Source organism: Zootoca vivipara, chromosome 1, assembly GCF_963506605.1.
Source record: "Zootoca vivipara chromosome 1, rZooViv1.1, whole genome shotgun sequence".
Lineage (NCBI taxonomy): Eukaryota > Metazoa > Chordata > Lepidosauria > Squamata > Lacertidae > Zootoca > Zootoca vivipara.
In genome coordinates, this window is record NC_083276.1 from 11348450 (window position 1) to 11371023 (window position 22574).

General features: G+C 45.1%; 1 protein-coding gene and 1 long non-coding RNA gene across 3 annotated transcripts in view; one reads left to right on the forward strand and one right to left on the reverse strand.

The window, feature by feature from the left end:
* Nucleotides 1–22574, reverse strand: part of AKT1 (AKT serine/threonine kinase 1) — a 106244-nt gene that overhangs the window by 19861 nt on the left and 63809 nt on the right. For both annotated transcript variants that reach the window (XM_035104871.2, XM_035104862.2), the window contains exons 3-7: nucleotides 13064–13192; nucleotides 6801–6912; nucleotides 5004–5151; nucleotides 3064–3195; nucleotides 2816–2881 (exon numbers count right to left, since the gene is read on the reverse strand). In XM_035104871.2, the coding sequence (XP_034960762.1) occupies nucleotides 2816–2881; nucleotides 3064–3195; nucleotides 5004–5151; nucleotides 6801–6912; nucleotides 13064–13192 (587 nt within the window). The remainder of the gene's footprint in view (nucleotides 1–2815; nucleotides 2882–3063; nucleotides 3196–5003; nucleotides 5152–6800; nucleotides 6913–13063; nucleotides 13193–22574) is intronic.
* Nucleotides 14163–14387, forward strand: LOC132591714 (uncharacterized). The gene is made up of 2 exons (XR_009557121.1): nucleotides 14163–14228; nucleotides 14266–14387. It is a non-coding gene; the product is annotated as an uncharacterized LOC132591714 (long non-coding RNA).

Here is a 22574-nt window from a genome sequence, read left to right on the forward strand (position 1 = left end):
GTGCCCACCCTGTGGAACGCCCTCCCAACAGATGTCAAGGAAATAAACAACTATCTGACATTTAGGAGACATCTGAAGGCAGCCCTGTTTAGGGAAGTTTTAAATGTTTGATGTTTTAATGTATTTTTAATCTTTTGTTGGAAACCGCCCAGAGTGGCTGGGGAAACCCAGCCAGATGGGCGGGGTATAAATAATAAGTTGTTGTTGTTGTTGTTGTTTCATCCCCTACCCTTACTCCTAACTCAAGCTTAAAAAAGATATTGGGTTTCATCTACAGAGGAATACTGACACCCAATTCCTGATCCAAAAGCTGGATGGGAAGGGGGCAAAGCCTGGGATGTAGCTGGCTGGGTCTGCTACAGCGGAGGTGGGGAAATGGATCACCCTTAACCTCCATTCATTTATCCAATCCTCTTTTCGAAAGCCGCACAAGATGGTGGCCACTGCAAACATCTTGTGGGAGTGAGTTCCACAGTTTAACTATGTGCCGTGTGACCAGCTGCTTCCTTTTGCCTGTCCTGAATCTTCCAAGATTCAGATTTGTTGGGTTTCACCTCCAGAGAACAGGAAGGTAGGACCCAGGATGAGCCAAGAGATGCACCAGCCGCAGCCCATGGTGAGGAAGGTGGGTATTTTCAGCCAGGACAGAGATTTCCAATCTGAATGCCCAGTGGCTTAGGAGGCTGGGAGTGGTGTTGGACCACATGACTTTGCCCCCTACCTTAGGGATATTTAAAACAGATGCAGAGCCATGATTTAGGGCTATTTCGAATCCAAATGGCCTGCGACTTAAGGGGATGAAGGACCCAGATTGAGCCGAGAGATGAAGTGCGTGCAGTTCAGCCTGAGAAACAGGGGTCTTTCCACAGACAACCCTATGATGTGTGGCGGAACTTGGTCAACGCAGGAGATCCTCTGCAGCTCACTGTGAAATTCGCCCCTCTTATCCAGAAATTATCATCATTATCCAGCTCTTTGCTGCAGCTCCATGGATGGCAGCTGCCCAGCTGAGGCATTCCATCGACATAAATCCGCTCTCAACTTGGAAGGTGAAAGAAGGATTTGGGGAGGAGGCATCTCTCTCCCCCTCGTTCGTCCTCCCCCCACCCCACTCACAAGGGCTGGTGCCCTTCCCTCACGTCACACGCATTCCTACATCATGAGAACCGCCAGCTTGGTTTGACGTGCACTACATTTTGTTTTGCTTGGGCTGCAGCCCAGAAGTTACAGCTGGGGTTTCAGAGCCAGAGAGGGGAGTCACAGCTTTGGCTTTAGATAAAAATAAACATCTCCATAAATAATAACGGGTTTTACAGGCACCATTTTTTTAGGATACGTAACAAGACTTAAATATATCTATCTATCCATCTATCTATCCATCCATCCATCCATCCATCCATCCATCCATCCATCTATCCATCCATCCATCCATCCATATCTAACTCTGGCCGTGAGATCTGCTAGTTCAGGGGCAGTCAGTTTGTGGTGGGTCACTTGTAGATCTTGGCGCATTTCACATGGCACTTGCCTTAACTTCATGCGTGTGTTAAGGAGGAGGAACATCAAGGGGGAAAGGGGTGGCAGAGAGAGAGAGAGACAGAGGGTTTTGCTAAGTAGGTAAGTGGTGCCCTGTTGGATCAGGCCAGCATCCTGGTATTACATTGGCCCAACCAGACACCTGTAGGAAGCAGGGGTGGGCGATATCTGTTTTTCAACATTGCGATATATCACCAGCTAAACATCGCAATATACTGATATATCACAATGTCTGAAACAAGGATGGAGCGATGTTGAGACACTGGCTAGCTTCACATTGTGATTTTTGCATAACACACACACACAGAGAGAGAGATTCACAATAAAGGAGTAATAAAATGAGAATTAAAAATCATGCAGAGTCTAGCACAGTGCACTGTAACAGGCTGTCACAGCAGGCAGAAAAAAACCATTAAGTGGTCCAACCAAGGCAAGATCTCAATTCTCAAGTGGTCAATTGGGGGGGGGGGAGAGAGAGAGTTTAGGAGCCGCTGTTCTACTGTGTGCATGTGAAGTACAACAGGCAGACACACACTCTTAAAAATAAACAAGAGTGGTCAAAGTGCTGGTTGGCTGTAACCAACAGGACCGTCATGGCCATCTTTGGAAGAACGTATCTTTGCTTAATAAACTGAGATATAAACAAGTTTTTTGGCCAGGCATGCAACCCATTTAGTGCCGTCATGAAGGTAGCCATGAGCAAGCCAGGAAATCCTACTTTAGCTCTACTTCCCTGTTTTGTACAAGCTGGGAAACCACAGTAAACGAGTCTGAAACAAGCCGGAATATTTAGCTGCAATCTGAAGTCGACAGTATCCTGACTTATTCTGAAGCAATCATCCATTGTTTCCCATTTCAGATGAAACTGGAAACTGTGGTTAATAGAAGGCTTCATGGTCCGCCTGTTCTTGCTACAAAGGGAAGAACAAAGCGGCTGAATTGTGCCGGGGGGGGGGGGGCAAGATAATAACTCAAGATTCCTATGCCAAGATTTGGTTGCCTGAATGAGGCCTGTGTGTTTAAGAGTAGACATTCGTCCCCTTCACATTTGGGCGTTTAGTAGAGGGAAATATCCATGCAGCTGCGCTATGCGCAAAGTAGCTCTGAATCCCATTACAATCAATGGGGAAATGGTTGGCATGCCATCAAGTACTTAAATCTACCATTCTCCGATTTGGAAAAACATATGGCTCCAAGGTTCCTATTAATTAAAACGACCAAGGCACGCACACACACCCATCTCACAGATTATGGACTGCCCTTAAGAGAGAACACATACCGTTAAGAAAGGATGTCTAGAGTTCTGCAAAACACGGTTTTCTGTCAGCGTATGAGCCACTTCATCCTGAAGAACAACCCAGTAAGTCATGAATGAACAACAGCTATCGGACTGCTATTCCTTTGATGAATATATAGATGAAACCTGTTGTTGTCATTACTGTTAGCCCTCCCCCAAAATCTTACAAAATTAATCTAAACATTTAAAAAAACAAAGTGCTCCATTACAGCAAAGCTCTAATGCCCTACCTTTGCGACAATGACTTCCTTCTTCAGAATTTTCATGGCATAATATCGCCCGGTTGCTTTTTCTTTTACTAGGATCACCTTTCCAAAGGTACCTTTCCCCAGAAGCTTAAGATACTCAAATTCAGTCATAGTCTGTTGAAGACATGTTTCAAAGGTGGTTAAGAGGCTTTACAGGCCAACGACCCGAAATATTTGAACAAAGCAAAATGAATGACAGCATTGAGGAATCCTTTATTTACATATGTATGTGTGTATATACAGGCAACTCCCCATTTATGCGCATTCGAGTCACTCGCGACTGCACAGGCACACATACCTAGAAGCGGCACTTGAAGGGGCAAAAACGTCCCCCCAAAGAGTGTGAAAATGACAAAAATGGCATGAAGTTGTTGCTTGCTTTCTATCACTGTGCCATTGAGAGCATGCTCACGTATGGCTTATATGTGTGGTACAGAAGCTGCACTTGTCGGGATAGGACAGTGTTGTGCAGAATTATTAAAACAGCAGAGAGTATCATTGGTTGTTCACTCTCTACCTTAGAACATATATATACCATCAGGTGCCACAGAAAGGCATTAGATATATCAAGAGACCCATCGCATCCTGGTCATCGTTTCTTTGAGCTCCTGCCATCGGGACGGAGATATAGAACAATGAAGGCGAGAACAAGCCGTCTCAAGAACAGTTTCTTTCCTAGAGCAATTTTGGCCTTAAATGGAAATTCTGGACTTTGAAGTCATTTTATTTTTATTTGTTTATTGTTCTGTATTGTATTGTATTGTATTGTGCCTATTAATATTTTAATTAATGTGGAGTGTCTTAATTGAGTTGATACAGCAATCAAGAAATTTCGTTGTTCCCACAAGGGGACAATGAGAATAAAGATCTATTCTATTCTATGAAAAAAGTGTCTGGCAATCCCACGAGCCTTTGATAGCACAATCCCAGGATTGCTGCTGGTTTTTTAAAGGGTTTATCAAGGGTTTCCCAGAGGTTTAGAAGGTGCTTGCAGGTTTTTCCAATGGTGCTCCTAATATATGCTATTTTGCTTAAAACATGTGATGCCTCGGAACATAACCCTCATTTAAATGGGGAGTTGCCTGTATGTGTGTGTGTGGAGACTTAAAGGAGAATCTTTGCCAACCACCATCAAGAAGACACAGATAAAGAATGGCCCTCTCGCGAAACAGTAGGATCAGCTTGAGAAAGAACTCAATTCAAGGAGACAAATAAAAATGCGTCTTAACTCTGAATGATTACGGCGCTGTGTGTGGCGTTGTCTCTGAAGATTGTTCACACACATACATCTGTAAAAAAAATCAGCAGCCAGGTTGCTGAGGCCAGAAGGTTTGAGCATATTACACCAATCCTGGCCTGACTACACTGGCTGCCAACTAGTTTCCAGGCCCAATTCAAAGTGCTGGTTTGGACCTAAACAGCTAAAGCCCTAAACAGCTCAGGACTGCAATACCCTGTTTTCCCGAAAATAAGACACTGTCTTATATTTATTTTTCCTCAAGAAGACACACTATGGCTTATTTTCAGGGGATGTCTTATTTTTTTATTATGCGTCGAGCCTCGCCTCTTCCTTGGCGCCCTCCAGAACTGCGCCTATCATTATGTCTTATTTTCGGGGTATGGCTTATATTGCGCAAATGCTTAGAAATCCTGCTGCGGCTTATTTTGTGGGTATGTCTTATTTTCGGGAAAACGGTACCTCAAGGCCTGCCTTCCCTTATGAACCGACCTGTGCCCCCTCCACAAGAGAATGGGCCTTTTCTTCAGTTGTTCCCTGACCACTAGGGATGAGTGAGAGTTGGGAGTCCAGCAACATTTGGAGGGCACACCAGGTTGGCTACCTCTAGGCTCTGTAGCAACACAGGCCATAGGGAATATTTTAATGCTTGGCCTAGAAAACCCACCTAAACCCAAATACTTACTACTTTGTGTTTTGGCTTTGTCATAGAAATTTCCATTTCTTCGGCCCCTGAATTATCGCTGGGCGAACCGGATCGAAAATCCATTATTTCCTCTTCTTGTTTCTTAAGGCTGTCTGCTACGGTTTGGATGGCTTTTGTCCATTCATCCCTAAACAAACAAGCAGTCACGATTGAGATCCCTACCCACCACAAGCATATCCCATCATTGCTTAAAAAGCTGCTAAAACACAGGTGGGTTCCAGGTACTTTGGAAAAGAATGCTGGCATAAACGCAAACTCATGAAGCCGCAGTTTGGTTAACATCTGGGGGGGGGGCAAAGGTTTCCACACCTGGCTTAGATCTACACTGGGACCCCCCAGTTCCCCCTAGTTGGCTCGTGAGGCAGTTTTCATGTCCCCATTCTTGACATGATGTCAGGAATGAGGCAGGTAAGGATGGAACTTAAAGCTTCTGGATATTCCTTTATTTATTACATTTATATACAGTGGTACCTCGACTTACGAGTAACTCGATATACGAATGTTTCGAGTTAAGACGAGAGTTCCGTCCGCCATTTTGGATGCGGTTTAGATAGGATTTTTTCGACTTCCTTTTTTTTAATTCCCCCCCCCCATTGGCTTCTACTTACGATTTTTTCGACTTACGAAGGTCCGTTCGGAACGGATTAACTTCGCAAGTCGAGGGACCACTGTACCACCTTTTTTCTTCCAAGGATCTCAAAGTGGTGTACATGGTTCTCCCCCTTCCAATTTCATCCTCACAAGAACCCTGTGAGGTAGAGGTTCGGTGAAGGGATGGTGACTGGCCCAAGGTCACCCATGAGTTTTGTGGCTGAGTGGGGATTTGAACCCTGCTTTCCCAAGTTATAGCTCAACATTCTAACCATTATGCCACACGGGCTCTCCCACCCACCTATCAGACAATGGGCAGTGGGAGCACCCCTCAGTCAAGGCTTTGAAATGCATCTCGCTCTCCTCCCTGCATTTCTCCTTCAAACCTCTGCAGAGGTACAGATGGGGAGAATTTGAAGAAGTGCTCCCACCCGCCCATTACCTGATCGAATCACAGAACTGCAGAATTAGAAGGGGTACCTGTGGGTAATCTAGTCCAACCCCCCCCGCCATGGTGGGATATCATCTATGGCTCCCCGTTTGTGGAATGCTCTCCCCAAGAAGCCTCAGCTGGTGCCTTCATTCTAAACCTTTAGGTGCCAGGTGAAAATGTTCCTCTTTAACCAGGCCTTTGGTTCATGGATGTCTGATGCCCTTTTAAATGTGTTGTGGAAGAGGGGGTTATTGGTTTGCTTCTGTTCTTAATTTTATCATGTATCCTGTGCTTTTTATATTGAAGTGTTAACGTTGTGAACCGTCCTGAGATCTACAAGTATAGGGCAGTATAAAAATTTTTTATATAGTAATAATAACAAATAACTCAAGTACCCATGACAGGTGGTCATCCAACCTCTGTTTGAAAACCTCAAGGGAGGAAAGTCCACCACCTTCCGAGGGAAACAAACAGATAGCCTGGAGGGGGGAGCATCATCTTCATCTCCAAATTTGTGTGCATGTGTGTACACACACACACACACACACACACAATCAGTTCCTTCTGGAAGAACCTCTAATCCACCCCCCACCCAAGTGGGAAAATGAGACTCTTAAAACCCACAGCACCAGAGCTCGTAATAAACAAAGCAAAGCTCTGGAGAAGAAGGCGCGCTCTTAATAACGCTGAACATTTACATCCATCTGCCTTTTTGCAAGTTGCCTTTGTATTTAAGCCTGAACGAGACATACCGCTCCTCCGGAGTCTCCACATGAAACGTTCTTTCAATTACTGTAGTCCACTGCAGGCACCGGATGATGAATGTGTTTGGTTTGGGTCTCTCTGTCTTCATCAACTGGCACTCTAGCACAGATCGAGGGAGGGAAGTCATGGTACGTAAGCAGGTTTAAATAATCATTTGTCTTTATCCTTATCTAACAAACTGTTGCGATTAATCAGGCGTGTTCCACAAGTAGCTCTTCGGGAGAGGGGCAGCCGCCGGCTGAGCAGAACAAACAGAACAGCCGGGTGGGTGGAATGCCTTCAAGATGCTGCGCTCTTGATAGCGCGGAATATGGCCGCCGGAAATTCTGCCCGGCCAAAGATTATTATGTGGGGGCCCACGCAAAGCTCAGTTGGCGTCGTGCGTTTTCCGCAATCCGCAGGACAGAAGTTTAGCACAGCACAGAGAAAGTGCCCCACATTCTGCAAAGATTTGACACCTGTACGCATGCCATGCTTTAACCTCAAGACACACACACACACACACACCCCACACAAAAAAGAAATCTGTGCTCACAAAACTGAAATTCTGCACCAAGAAAAACTGGATTCTGCAACTTGTATAAAATGAGCTGGCACAATTTATCCTGGGTCCACCCGCCAGGAGGCAGGGATACAAAAAGTTATGTTGTCCACTAAATAACAATAACAATAATTTTATTATTTATACCCTGCACATCTGGCTGGGTTTCCCCAGCCACTCTGGGCGGCTCCCAGCACATATAAATACATAATAAAACATCAACCCTTAAAAATGTCTACCTCCAATGGACACTTTTTTCAAAGCTACCCATCTGGCCTCTGACATTTCGGCCAGGCACTGCCCAGGCACTTTCAAACATACCCTTGGGCATGTGGCCTTCGGAAGGCTGCCCAGCAGGGAACATGGCCCTTGGGTTGACCCCCCTTCCACTGATCTATAGTGTCTTTCGTGCCATTCCTTTTTCTTGCACCCCGCTTTGTGAGACAGCGGCCCCCAAAAGCAGGTTTTAAAACATTTCCGAAGTTCCCCACCCTCTTTCTTGTAGCGTGTGGTGATTTTTTAAGGAAGTATGATGTGAAATCTCCAAGTTGTGCATTGTGCTTATGTCACCGGCAGCCAACAAGAGATTTGCTGTTGCTGTTTTTTAAAAAACTAAACAATTCCCCCACCCATTTCATTTTAATACCACACGCTGAATTGACTTTTGCTCCAGCAAAGCACCCTTGCTTACACAGTGTGCTTGAAACCTCAGAGTATTAATGAAGATATGAACACAAATCTGCTATCAAGAGAATATAACTCACTCAACTTGCAAACCACTAGCTCTTTGGATATTTGCCATGCACACACTCTGCCCAATGGTGGTTCTATTAGTGCAGCAACTTAAAGAGCACGCCTGCTTTTAAAACTAAAAGCTTTTAATTTGCACACTTACAGCTAGATTAAATATTTATTGCCATTGGCTGAGTTTTCTCCACACACACACACACACCCTTTCACCCTCCTTTAGATGCTGCATTTTGGACCGTATAGTTTATGCCTCATTTGCTGCTGAAATTGAGAAGCTTCTCAACGAGTACTTTCTGTGTGTGGGTTTTTTTGTTTTTTGTTTAATGGCAAGATCATCTAGTTTTTCATTCATGGCACACCAAGGTTACACAGCGTCCTACTAAAGGGAGTGCAATTAGGTTTTAAAAGTGCATTAAATGAGTAATGAAGAATGAAAGGCGCGCTTTAGTGAGATCAGCACACAAATGCCCTAATTCTGCTAAATCTGGGAGTGTTAAAACTGGAAATGCAGGAAGAGCCAGAGGCGTTGTCGTCACCTGCGCTTTTTCCCAGCGTGTCAGAACCAGCACCTCTTAGGTGGGCGCCATTGCCATTATAAGAGAATAAGGGAAGTCTTCATAGTGAGTTCTGGCACTTCTTTTCCTAGAAAAATATTGCATTTAACTGACCTGCACCAGAACCAGGGGCACCACCATATGTTCAGGGCTGCCCTGAGTTGCCCGGCGACTTACTGTAACAACCTCATGGTGAGTTCCGGCACTTATTTTTCTTGAGGAAAAAGCACTGGTCACCACAAGTCTGCAGTCGTGGGTGTCACCTCACCCACTCAACACGGGTGCATACACATCTCCTTTCCAGGGTTTTCTTGACTCTAGACCAGTAGTTTTCAACCAGTGTGCCGTGGCACCTTGGGGTGTCTTGAATGATGGTCAGGGGTGCCCTGCAGGCAACACTGGCCTCTGTCCCTCTTTTCTTCCCTCCCTCCTCTGATGCCCTCTCACATCTCTGCCTCCCAAAGGCTTGCACAGCTGTTCGTTGCAGCAGCCCTAGCGACATGTCCAGCAGGTAAATGGTGCCTCTGGGAGGCACCTCTCTTTGGAGCAGAGGGGGCAACTTAGAGATCAGGGGCAGCAGCAGCAGCTGCCCAAAGAACTCCCGAGGAGAGGGGAGAGGAGAGGAGGCTGAGGGAACACTCCCCAAGGGAGGGTGTTTGAAAAGGGGTGAGAGGTTGCCAGCTCTGCAGGCAAGGGGTGGCGTAACTAGGCTCCTGAGCACCACGGGGTGCCACAGGAAGGATGCAAAATAAAAAAATTCCTTCCAGCAGCACCTTAGAGACCAACTAAGTTTGTCATAGGTGTGCACTTTTGTGTGCATGCACACTTCTTCAGATACTTCTTCAGGGTATCTGAAGAAGTGTGCATGCACACGAAAGCTCATACCTATGACAAACTTAGTTGGTCTCTAAGGTGCTGCTGGAAGGATTTTTTTTATTTGGTTTCGACTACGTCAGACCAACACGGCTACCTACCTGTAACTAGAAGGAAGGATGTAGTTGGTCAAGGGAGCCGTGGGCTCTAAAAGGTTGAAAACCTCTGCTCTAGACTGTTGGTTCATTTACAGCCAGCTTGGGGCTCTCGATGCCCCAAGTCTACCACTGCTCAATCAGGGCTTGGGAGAATTCTGCCAATCCCTTGCGTTTGTTTGTTTTCTTCCTTGGCTTGATGGAGAAACGAGGCGGCCATTTCCCCAGGTGCAAAGGCAAATGGCACCTGCTAGGGCAGCATTCGGCAACTCTGGTTTGGACTACAACTCCCACCAGCCACAGGCAGAACAGCTGATGGGAGCTGTAGTCCAAAATATCTGAAGAGCACCAGAGCTGGCAAAGGCAACACTAGGCACTCCCACCCCCTGCTATTTGGCATGGGGGGGGGCGGGGTTGAAGACACAAAAGCCAAGATTAATCAGCCACTGCCGATCCCAGCTTGGACTAAAACATGTGTTGGCAAAAGTGTGGAGAGCAAGACAGGAGGAGGAAAACGTGGCAGCAGTCGAAATTATTCTGACCTCAAGTATGACACCCTATTATTGCTTTTCGATACAAGGAAAGGAATGAGGCCATTTAGAATCGACACGTTTCCTCTAAATCAGCGCTGCCCCGTTGATATTTGCTAAGCTTGCTGATCCAGCAGTCCTTAAAAGCCACACATCAAGATGAATAATAGAGATTTGTCAGTTAATAACCACTATAATTCAAGTATGTCACGCAGAAATGTTTTGTTTAGTGAACAATATGCTGTCTAATTACCCTGCTCAATCATTACAGAACGCATCAAGAAGGGGAGAAAGCTTCGTCTGAAAACTTGCACGGTACTTTAAAAGAAAAAAAAGGGGGGGGGTGGAATTATGCCACTTCGCTGTGCTTTTTTAACAAGGCCGCTTCCTGAACTACAGCCTCACCCCACCCAATTCAACAGCTTAAGCGCACTGGCAGTAAGAAAACTTGCACTGCATTGGGGATTCCAAAGGATAGCTGTGTTGTTTTTGGAAGTGTGAATTAGGACACGCCCCCCATTAAGACACCAAATGAACCTTCTCCTGGGCTTCACATTGGAATCCAGTTGGCCACAGTGAGAAGAGGATGCTGGATTAGGTGGGCTCTTTCCAGTGTTCCTGGGATGATGCTACATCGGGCATTCTGAGACATGGTGGGGTTTTATTTTTCATTTTTAAATAGCTAGCAGCGTTCCAGCTGCAGTTGCCAGGTAAGCCTACAGCTTGGAGCACCACGTCGAGAAGGGGAAGGTTTCCACGCACCAGCTCCAGTAGGTTCTGCCAGAGTACCTGAACTCCAACAGCCGCTAAGGATGGCGCATACTGATGCCAGGATTCTTGTTCCCAGCAAGCTCTTTGCAGTGCAGTTGTGCTACGTTTCCAAGCGCAATTCGAAGTGTTCATGTTGACCTTTAAAGCCCCAAATGGCCTTGGCCTTGTATACCTGAAGAAGAGTCTCCACGCCCATCGTTCAGCCTGGACACTGAGGTCCAGCTCAGAGGGCCTTCTGGTGGTTCCCTCACTACGAGAAGTGGGGTTACAGGGAACCAGGCAGAGAGCCTTCTCGGTGGTGGCGCCTACTCTGTGAAATGTTAAAATTATGACTTGTTTGTGTTGGTTGGCTCTCTGAAGGGTAGGTTGGACGGTGCAAAGTGTTTCTTATGTGAACAGACAACCGGCATTCATATGCAAATTGTTGTTGTGAGGGTTACAGGCACCAGGCATTATACCAGCAACTTCCTAGAATGTCAAAATATTTACACTGCCTCCAAACACTTAAAATGAAAGGCAGAGAGAGGGGGGAAAGTCCCTTTTCATGCAGTGGTGGCGTCAAACTGGCTCCCCCTTTGATGACACTGAGATCAGCGAGAAAGGATTCTTCAATTTCCTGTTTGTCACTAGAACATAGCTGACAAGTCTCCCGTTTTTCGCGGGAAACCCCCGTATTTTAAACCATTTCCCGCTGGCAGCCCGGATTGGAAAAAATCCCGTAAATCCCCCGGATTTCCTACCTGCCAGGGAGGCTCCATTTTGGGTGCCGGCACCGCCCGATTTCCGGTGCCCAGACATGGGTATTGCGGCACCGGAAGTCGCTTCTACGCATAGAAGCGACTTCCGGTGCCACACTACCCTTGTCTGGGCACTTCCGGTGCCACTCTGCCCATGTCTGGGCACCGGAAATTGGGTGGCGCTGGCACTGGAAATTGCTTCTACGCATGTCCAGACATGCGTAGGAGCGACTTCTGGTGCCACGCCGCTGCTGATCCCGCATTTTTCAGCGGGAGACTTGGCAGCTATGCACTAGAGGGTTTTCTAAGGCAACTGGGGAAGGTGCAGAAGTGATGCAAAGAAGGCCGTTGGGATACCAGGCTGCTTTCAGAAGCACAAAATAATGGGTGAAATCCTAGAACTAGCAGCCACGCTGCTTTATTAATTACTTCTGGGTTCAGGTGCAGTTTGGGTTTCCCTGATGGATGGCCTTTATCAAGAGCTGGACAGTGACTTCATATGGATCTTAAACAACACTGGGGACAAGACTGCACCCTTTTCTAGTAGCCTGTTGGGTTTCTATGCTGAGCACACAGGGGTCCATTTCTCCACCACCGGCCAGTTCATACACATGCATGAAATACCTAGTCACCTATAGCTACCAGAAAAGCCCTATAGACGACTAGGAATTCCATGTAGGAGACTGAAATAAAAGGCAGGTTTTGTTGCAGCGAAACAAAGAGATTGATAGTCATATGATTCCTGGTCCTACGATCAGTGAGTGGCCTTGTGGGTTTTTTAACCAGATTTTATTTTTCAACAGGTCGTTTGGAAGGAGTTTTTGTTATGTCTCTCTTGACTTTTTGATTTATCGGCTAGAAAGAAGCCCTTGCTCATTGGTGTGCATGGTTGTTTTTTTTAAAAAAAAGGAAATTAAAAATAATAATTCATAAAATTTATACACCACTTGATTGTGAAACAACAACAACCCTCAAAGCAGCAACTGAGAGATGAGAGATGTGGGGTAACAAATACAGTGGTACCTTGGAAGTCAAACAGAATCCATTCCGGAAGTCCGTTCGACTTCCAAAACATTCAGAAACCAAGGCACAGCTTCTGATTGGCTGCAGGAAGCTACTGCAGCCAATCGGAAGCCGCATCAGACGTTTGGGTTCCAAAGAACATTTGCAAACTGGAATACTCACTTCCGAGTTTGCGGCGTTTGGGAGCCAAAACTTTCGACTCGCAAAGCATTCTGGATCCAAGGTACGATTGTATAACTAAATAAATTAAATATGCCCATGGTACCAAGTCTGCAACAAACACCACAGACCATTGAATCAGATAAATTATGCTTCAAATAAGTTTTAGTAAGCAAGCAAGAAACACCAAAGGGATGGTTGTTGAGAAAATACTCACGAGCCACAGAAAAGTTATTTAAGGGGGATTCTCTCTGGTCCACATCTTGCGGCCGCTCCTTGTAGCCAATGAACGTTCCATCATTTTTCAACAGGAAATACCTTGGCCTCCATGTTTTAATGTACTCCCCTGGAGAGGTTGATGTGAAGAAAAACAAAACAGTGCCTGGTAAATGTGGATAATTGTATCCGCTTCAATATTTTCTACGCCACTTGGCACCACAGTTTTTAAGCGGTGCATAAGGATGAGGTTGCAATGGTGACTCGTAAGATAAAACTGGTTAAAATGAACCGTGGAAATCCGAGAATCTAATTTAAAATGCCCAATGAAATAAATACTGCGCTGAAGCTGAAACGCTTGCTGCAGATGAACACCTACCAAAGTTCAATTCTGAGTAGACCTGTGAAATGAAACCAAGTTAGTCACATGCAGAAATTTCAAATACAGTGGTGCCTTGCTAGACGAATTTAATTCGTTCCACAGGTCTTTTCTTATAAAGAAAAATTCGTCTAGCGAATCCCATAGGAATGCATTGAATTTTTTTCGATTTTTTTTTTTTTGCCCATAGGAACGCATTAATTGAATTTCAATGCATTCCTATGGGAAACCGCGATTCGCTAGACAAATTTTTCGTAAAATGCATTCGTCTAGCGAGGCAACCTCCGCTAGAAAAAACTTTCATTAAGCGGAAATTTCGTTAAGCAGGGCATTCGTTAAGCGAGGCACCACTGTAGTCCACCCTACACAGGGACTAACAGTGGATGCAAACTGCCTGCATTGAAAAGCAGAATCTACTAAGAAAGGAAAACAAACACCACCAACTGGACGGTGAACCCAGACTACGCCACGTAACTTAATAGTTGAATTATGCTTTAGTTCACTTATCCTGTTGTTTTGGGGTGAGACCTATATCCCCAAACGTAGCAGGGAATTGCAGAGATGGCGAAACATTTCCTCCAACCCTACCTAGCACACTGAGTGACTCTGCTCATGCCAACAGGAAACCTGCAGTTGTGTGCAATGACACAGGGTGACCCATAGGGGGCCTCCCTCCACACAGTCACAGAGCGTTTTGCTAGAAAGTCTACAAGGAAGAATCTTGCGGCACATTAAAAGGCCAACCCGTTTTTATAATGGGATAAGCTTTCATGGACTTCTTCTGCAAGTTGCAAATGCACCTGCAGTTAGCTTTTCTTCTGCAGCTGCATAACTTGATGCCTGTTTCATTTCTTAACAAATACGGGGATGGGAAGATGGACGACTTGTAAAGCAGCGAGAAAAACAAAGATCTGTTGACAACTCCCCAAGTTTTTGGAATGCAGACCCGTTTCAACATCCCCTTCCTATATATATATATATATATATATATATATATATATATATATATATATATACACACACACACACACACACACACACACACACACACACACACACTACTTCGGAGTAATAAATAAATAAGAATAAAAAAAAGTTTGGGAATCACAAATCACAGCAATCACAACTTGTCCTAAAACCGTTCAGAGCTTCTAGAGATTCACTTTCTGAGCAGGGAGGAAAGCTGTATGTGCGCTTTCCCCCACTCAGCATCAAAGCCCATAATAATAAATGCAGTAAATCACTTATTTGATCCCCTAATTGCGACGCCTGATTTGAAAGAGATGGCATTCTCCCCACAGTCCTCTCTTAACACCGAAAGGCACATCAGTGTGCTTGATGATATTATTATTATTATTATTATTATTATTATTATTATTATTATTACCCCATCCATCTGGCTGGGTGGCTCCCAATCGAGTGTTAAAAACAATACAGCATAATAAAAAAATTATTATTTATAGGCCATGCTTATTTCCCGAAACTCAGATCTCTATTTAAAGCAGCTTATTCTTTTTTAAGTACTACTGCTACAACTACCGGGAGTTGTTGCAAAAAAACACCTGTAAGCAGTGAGGCGCCGGACAAAGAGAGAAGAAATAGAACAGCTGTTATGTTTAAAGTTCTTTTTTTTAAATGAAAAAATGCAATTTCAATAAAAATGGAAAGAAGCAACGTTTACTTTGTGCAAATAAAAAGGAAAGTATTTAATCACCCTGGAGTCCAGACAACTGGGCTAGAAACCAGATTCCAAGAGAAATTCTACTCATACACCAATTGTTGCTGGCATCTGTCTGCCTCGAGAGACAATGGAACGTGCCTCGGGGGGGGGGGGGTGAAGTCAAACTGCTGCATTAGCAGCACCGAAGTGACTACCCTGGGGTGCAAGCCTGGGCATTGTGTGTGTGTGTGTGGAGGGTCCTGGGCTGCCCAGACAACAAGGCCTCACTGATGTGGTCCAAAGGAAAGCAGGCCAATACGTTTGGCTGCAGGAGTTGCCGGAAAGAGGAGAAGAAGAAGAAGAAGAAGAAGAAGAAGAAGAAGAAGAAGAAGAAGAAGAAGAAGAAGAAGAAGAAGAAGAAGAAGAAGAAGAAGAATAGTAGTAGTAGTAGTAGTAGTAGTAGTAGTAGTTTGGATTTGATATCCCACTTTATCACTACCCGAAGGAGTCTCAAAGCAGCTAACATTCTCCTTTCCCTTCCTCCCCCACAACAAACACTCTGTGAGGTGAGTGGGGCTGAGAGACTTCAGAGAAGTGTGACTGGCCCAAGGTCACCCAGCAGCTGCATGTGGAGGAGCGGGGACGCGAACCCGGTTCCCCAGATTACGAGTCCACCTCTCTTAACCACTACACCACACTGGTGGAAGGAGGCGTACAAGGTGCCATCCAACTGTCTTAGGAACTTCACTCTGGATTTGTGTAGGTTTTAGCCTTTTCTTCTCCCAAAGATATCCCGCCGGGCAGCAGAGTTTTAGGACCAGGGTTTTCCTTCTCCTAGGAGGACAACCTTCCCAGGTTGATGAGCCCCATCTGCCCCTCACTTCCTCCTACAGAACGTGCAGAAACCACCTTCTTGACCGTTGGACCCACTATTGGCCTCGTTCGTTCAATCCCCTGGAGCCTGTCTTTGCATGCAGAGGAAGTCCCTAACTCACCAAGAGTTCGAGACCCATTGGCTACCCTCACCTGGCTTAGTTGGTCAGTCAAAGACACCCCCAGGGTGTGGCCTCTGTCGCACACTGACAACTTCTAGGAGCCGCAAGTGAGAGCTGAGTGCAGGGTGGGGACCAAAGGTGGACAAACTACTCCAGAAGGAACATAATGTGCCCCCCCCTCCCATATCACCCCTATACCAATAGTGAACTCACAATCTGAGTCTGTGTCCACCCTCACACAAGGGGTTGGGGGGTGGTATCAGGTCTGGGGAAAACCCCAAAGCACAGAAATTGATAGGGTGGAGAGTCCAAAAAGACCACATGTGGTGGGGTTGGGGGGAAAATAAAGAGCTGTTGGGAACTTATATACAATGAATTTTTTTATATATAAAAAAACCCTGTTCAAAATAACGTTGAATAAAAAAACCTGAAGCCTTCCTATTAGGCATAATAGCATCAGACATCCTAAAGGAGAAAAGAAGGATCAACGACAGAGAGGATGCTGATTGTCAGGGGGTGGAAAGGAGATAAAACTCCATCAAAAGAGGAATGGCAAATAAAAATGCTTGAATACAAGGAACTAGCATATATGACGGAAAAGATCAGAGATTGTTCAACCCAAAAGTTCAAAAGGGAATGGGAAATCTATAGACGATATTGAAAAGAACAGCGTCCCCATATAAAAACTTTAGAATGCTTCGAATAACTCTCAGAACTGATTAAGGTATAATGAAGTCAAATAAGATTTAATAAGGATAAAGTGTATTGAAAAATAAAGGCAAGTAATTAAGAATACAAAGAACTCATATCAGGAAGTTGATGGAACATTTCTGTGAATCTGTGACATATTGTTCTATTGTTTTTTGTTTGTAAGAGATCTATTGTGCTTCTTTTGTTTAGTTTTTATTTTCTTTATTTTCTTTTTTCAAGCTTTTGTTGTGTGTGTGTTAATTTAAACCAATAAAGATTCATTAAAAAAAACCAGCTCAGTGAGAACTGCGCATGCTCAGTGGTTGTGGAAAGCTGGGTAACTGTTTTGGGGAAATGAAATGCTTGGGGAAGAAGGGGTAATGGAACGGAGTATCCTGGGAAAGGCAGAGCTTGCTAGCTGGAATCCTGAACAACGAACATTCCACATTGCAAACCTTTTGTTGCAAGTCCCACTAGTGTACACCAAACCACAAGAATATAGGAATGAAAACAATGGTCTCTGAACTGAAGGTGAGCAGCACCTGGAGAGCTTTTTTGTGCCTGTATTCCTCACTTGATAGAAAATTATTTATGCACAGTAGTGCTGCACATGTCTTTTCTGTCGTTTAGTCGTGTCCGACTCTTCGTGACCCCATGGACCATAGCACGCCAGGCACTCCTGTCTTCCACTGCCTCCCGCAGTTTGGTCAAACTCATGTTCATAGCTTCGAGAACACTGTCCAGCCATCTCATCCTCTGTCGTCCCCTTCTCCTAGTGCCCTTCTCCTAGTGCTCCTAGTGTCTTTTCTAGCTTGACGCAACTACTGGGGCTCTGACTGCTTGGCCAGATAATCAATAACAGCAATAGTGCTGAACTGCATTTGGGGTTTGGAAGTGGGAGGAGGAACTCCAGATTTTCTCCCCCTTACTCCCTTCGCCAGCAGGCGACCAGGACCAGTGTTTCTTTCCAATGCTCAGTCAGGTACCTGGCTTTTGCATTCTGCGATTTTGCACAGAATGTTCACATCGAAACCAACAAGAGATTCTTTTTTTAAAAAAAAAAAAACCTGTTTCCATATATCAGGTAAGGTTTCAGACCTTTTACACATGGTGCTCACTACCAAAAAGATCTCATTTAAAAAAATGTTTAAACAGCTCCGTTTTTCTTCTTGACCAGCTAGCAATTTAACTTTCGAATCTTACCATCATTTGCCTGAAGTGCATTTTAAAACCCTGCCTTCAGAAGAAAAAAAAGGAAAGGGAAAAAAACCACACACAGCAGATGTCCTACATATTATTTTTCTGCTATTGTCATTTTTCATAGTGACAAGTGGAGATTTTTTCCCATTTACATTTTGCAGTGCAAGTGTTTTAAAACAATGGTTTATTTCACTAATTAGCCTGCTGTTTTCTCAAACCAACACAACAACCTGACCTTCCAGGGCCTGGCTAACACACTATGCTAAGCACCCTTTTTAAAAGAACATGCCTTAATAAGGGTCACACACTCCTTTTTGTAGAAGGAAGGTCCTTCCACGTCCCAGAACCAGCCCCTGGCTATGTGCTCCCAAAAGGTGTTATTTACTGTAAACAGCAGAAGCAAAAAGAACAGTTGAGGAAGCAGATGCTGAGCAGGAAGCTGCTGAAGGGAGGAATGAGGTAAATCCACTCTCCCCAGGTCTGGAATATACTTTATTTTCCTTGAAAAAGATAGTGACCAAAGTTCAGTACGGTTTTTCTTAATGCAATGTGCAGTTTGCCTCCTCCCCACCACATTTCAGAGCATCACTAATGCTCTGTAAAGCAATGCTCCTCAAACCTGGGTGGCAGCTGTGGTTGGGCTACAACTTCCACCATCCCCAGCTAGCAGGACTAGTGGTCAGGGATGATGGGAATTGCAGCTGCAGACCCAAGTTTGAGAAACGCTGCCTTAAATCAGGCATAGGCAAACTCGACCATCCAGATGTTCTGGGACTACAATTCCCATCATCCCTAGCTAACAGGACCAGTGGTCAGGGATGATGGGAATTGTAGTCCCAGAACATCTGGAGTTTGCCTATGCCTGCCTTAAATTATCTGATGGTGGAGCACAGGAGATCTTGCAAGATCTTCATAGAAGCCGCCGTTTCTCTGGCGCTGGCAGGACGCTGCCTCTTGGCGTTCTGACGCCTGAAGCAGCTGCCTCAGCCTGACTCATGGTCTGGCTGGCTCTGATGCTCAGGTCCCGCTTGCAGGCTTCCCATTGTGGCATCTGGTTGGATTAGACAGAGCAACAAACCCCACCCCACCCCGAATTCTACAAATATTCAAAATATTAGGAACAGAATGAAGAAAACACACAAAATAGCAAACTTTGTACACACACACACAAATACACGCGCGCGCACACACACACACACTTACTTCTTTGGCGATCATTCATAGCCAAGAAAGATTGTCTTCCATAAACACAGTTGTAACAATGAGTCCGTAAGTGACTGTGAAGGCCAATTCTGGATCCACACGTCCTTCCACAGTTGGGACATTGGTTTCCGGGCGGGAGTTGATCATGGTGTGGATTTGCCAAGTGTGCCTTCCTCTTAGCACGTTTCTCCCTTGCGTCCTGAGTTCGAGTGTCTTCAAAACCCATGACACCTTTGTTAAAGGCTGTTCTCCAACTGGAGTGCTCGCAGGTCAGTGTTTCCCAGTTGTCAGTGTTTTTACTACCTTTTTTTTTTAGATTTGCCTTGAGACAGTCTTTAAACCTCTTTTGTTGACCACCAGCATTACACTTTTTGTTTTTAGGTTCAGAATAAAGCAGTTGCTTTGGAAGACGATCATCAGGCACGCGCGCGCGCACACACACATATATAAACATAAACATAAACATAAACACAAACACACACACACACACACACACACACACACACACACACAGTAATAACTAGCACAGGAATTGGGGTTCAGTTTATGTTCTCCTTGTATAAAACTTAGGACATTTTTAAGAAGTAAAGTCTGAGATCAGTTGTCATTTTTAGAATGTTTTCAGAATGTCCATTATTAGCTGTTGTTATTATTGCTTAAGGCAATAAATAAAAATTATAATAATAATCTTATTATTTAACATGGCTTTCTCTAAGGCAGCATTTCAGCCAAAATATATCATCCATGTGCAATGCCAGCTGAACCATCATTTTGCCTCTCATTCCATATTTTCTGACACTAACCACACAGGAATAAATAAGCAGCAACCATGTATTCATCAATGGGCAAACGCTTCACACATGGATGAAACCAACTGATAGCAACTTTGCTTTCTTGGGAGTTAAATTTGTCAGGGACTCTTCCAAGCCATTGGAAAGTCCCCCAATGTTTACTTCCCCACCCAAAACCTTTTCAATTACTCTCCTGCAAACTCTGGGCAAGGTGGGTCCTTTCAGAGGGAACACACCTTGGGAGAAAGAAGATATTTAGGTGCTTTTTGAAGAGCAACATGTAAAGGAAGAAGAGCAACTCTTCTTACAGAGCGTCATTTTCCCAAGAGTCTGTTCCCTTTCGTGCTAGAAACAGAAATGGAGAAAGGACATTAAGAGCCTTACTGGCTCAGGCCAGTGGCCCATCTAGACATCAAATTGTAGACCTGGAAGGGACCCCAAGGGTCATCTAGTCCAACCCCCTGCAATGCAAGAATAAATAGCCCAGCATCCTGTTTTCACAGTGACCAACTAGATCACAAGTGGGACCCAAGCACAAAAAAACTCTCTTCTCCTGGGATTTCCAGCAACTGGAGCTGGAAATCAGAGGCATTTACTGGTACTGCTTCTGACAGTGGAGGCTGAACATAGCCATCCTGGTCCAGTAACTGTTGATAAGCTTTGTCCTTCGTGAATTTACCCATTTCCCCTTTTAAAGCCATCTAAATTGGTGGCCATCGTTGCCTCCAAGGGGGGGGGGAGTTTTGTGGCTTAACCCTGCCCTGCTTGAAGAAGTGCTTTCTATTATCTTCTAAACGTTCAGCATTGCTGGGTATCCACAAGTCCTAGTGTTAAAAGAACAGTGTTAGAAATTAGCCAGGTGAGTTTTGCGACTGGCATGGGACCCATAGCGACCACGTGGAGATCTCTGGGTGCCAGGTTGGTGACTGACATCTCCATCTGGCTGGACACTCCTGCTTCTTAAGGAGGTAAGCATTAGAGCTTATTTACTGCCTTTATATCCCACCCTTTTCTTCAAGGAAACTGTACATGATTTACCTCCCTCCTCAGTGGATCCCTAAAACGGCCCTGTGAGGTAGGTTAAGGGGCTGCAACTGTCTCAAGGTCCCCCAGGGAGCTTCATGGCTGAGTGGGGATTTGAACCCTGATCTCCCAGGTCCTAGTCCGACACTCTAACCACTCCACCACACTGGCTTCCCAGATGACTTCTGCTATGGGGCAGCTCTATACATTAAGTAGGTAAACAAATAAATAGGGGGAAAGTAGAATGTCACTTCGAGAAGAATCTGAAATATTTTCTGTGAAGCTTGAATTTCATTTAATTCTGGATTGCTTTTTTAATGCTTTGTAAACCGCTTTGGGACGCGGGTGGCACTGTGGGTTAAACCACAGAGCCTAGGGCTTGCTGATCAGAAGGTCGGCGGTTCAAATCCCCACGACGGGGTGAGCTCCCGTTGCTCGGTCTCTGCTCCTGCCAACCTAGCAGTTCGAAAGCACGTCAAAGTGCAAGTAGATAAATAGGTACCGCTCTGGCGGGAAGGTAAACGGCGTTTCTGTGTGCTGCTCTGCTTCGCCAGAAACGGCTTTGTCATGCTGGCCACATGACCTGGAAGCTGTACGCCGGCTCCCTCGGCCAATAACGTGAGATGAGCGTCGCAACCCCAGAGTCGGTCACGACTGGACCTAATGGTCAGGGGTCCCTTTACCTTTACCTAAACCGCTTTGAGTTTTTTCTTCAAAATATAGAGGTACAAAAATGATGGTGATGATGATGATAATGATGATGATAATAATAATAATAATAATAACACTAAAAATAAAAAGCGCCTAGGCAGTCCATTATGGCGACCGTAATCTAGGTTTAAGGCACCATTTGGCGATGAGTTTATATCTCTGAGTTTCTAGCACTGTGAGAAGAACTTTCCTCTATTCCCTTTCTGCATGCCCTATGTAATTTTATAAACTTCCTTCATGTCACCTTTCGCTTGCCTTTTCCAACAAAACCCACAGAAGACATACTGTATATTCCTGCGTATAAGACTACTTTTTAACCCAGGAAAATCATCTCAAAAGTCAGGGGTCGTCTTATACGCCGGGTCATATTTCTTATGCAGTGACTATATCCCAAACTCTATATTTTAACTGGAAAAGTTGGGGGTCGTCTTATACACCCAGTGGTCTTATACGCCGGAATATACGGTATATATCCGGGTTTTTTGGGGGGGGATCAGTCCCACGACACGGCCCAGGTGAGGTCTATCCATTTCTATCTTCCTTTAAAAACCAATAGAAAAAAGATGCTACAAAAAAATTAAAGGGGGGGGGGCAATGTGTCTGCCGTTTATTGTGTGGAACAGCTACCATCAAAGGTATCCACACACGAATTCGAAAACGATGCCTTGTACTTAGCAGACAGAACTTCCAAAGTGCTTCTCTCCTCCCTTATGCCTTGCCCACTCCAGCTGTTCTATCCTCTTCCAAGAAATGTCTCCCCTGAGAACATGGACCTTGCCCCGGACACTCCCCTACAGATGGTGCTCCTCCGCGCCCCCCCCCACTTCCCACAGCCCTCCCCTCCCTCTGTTGGAGCCGCC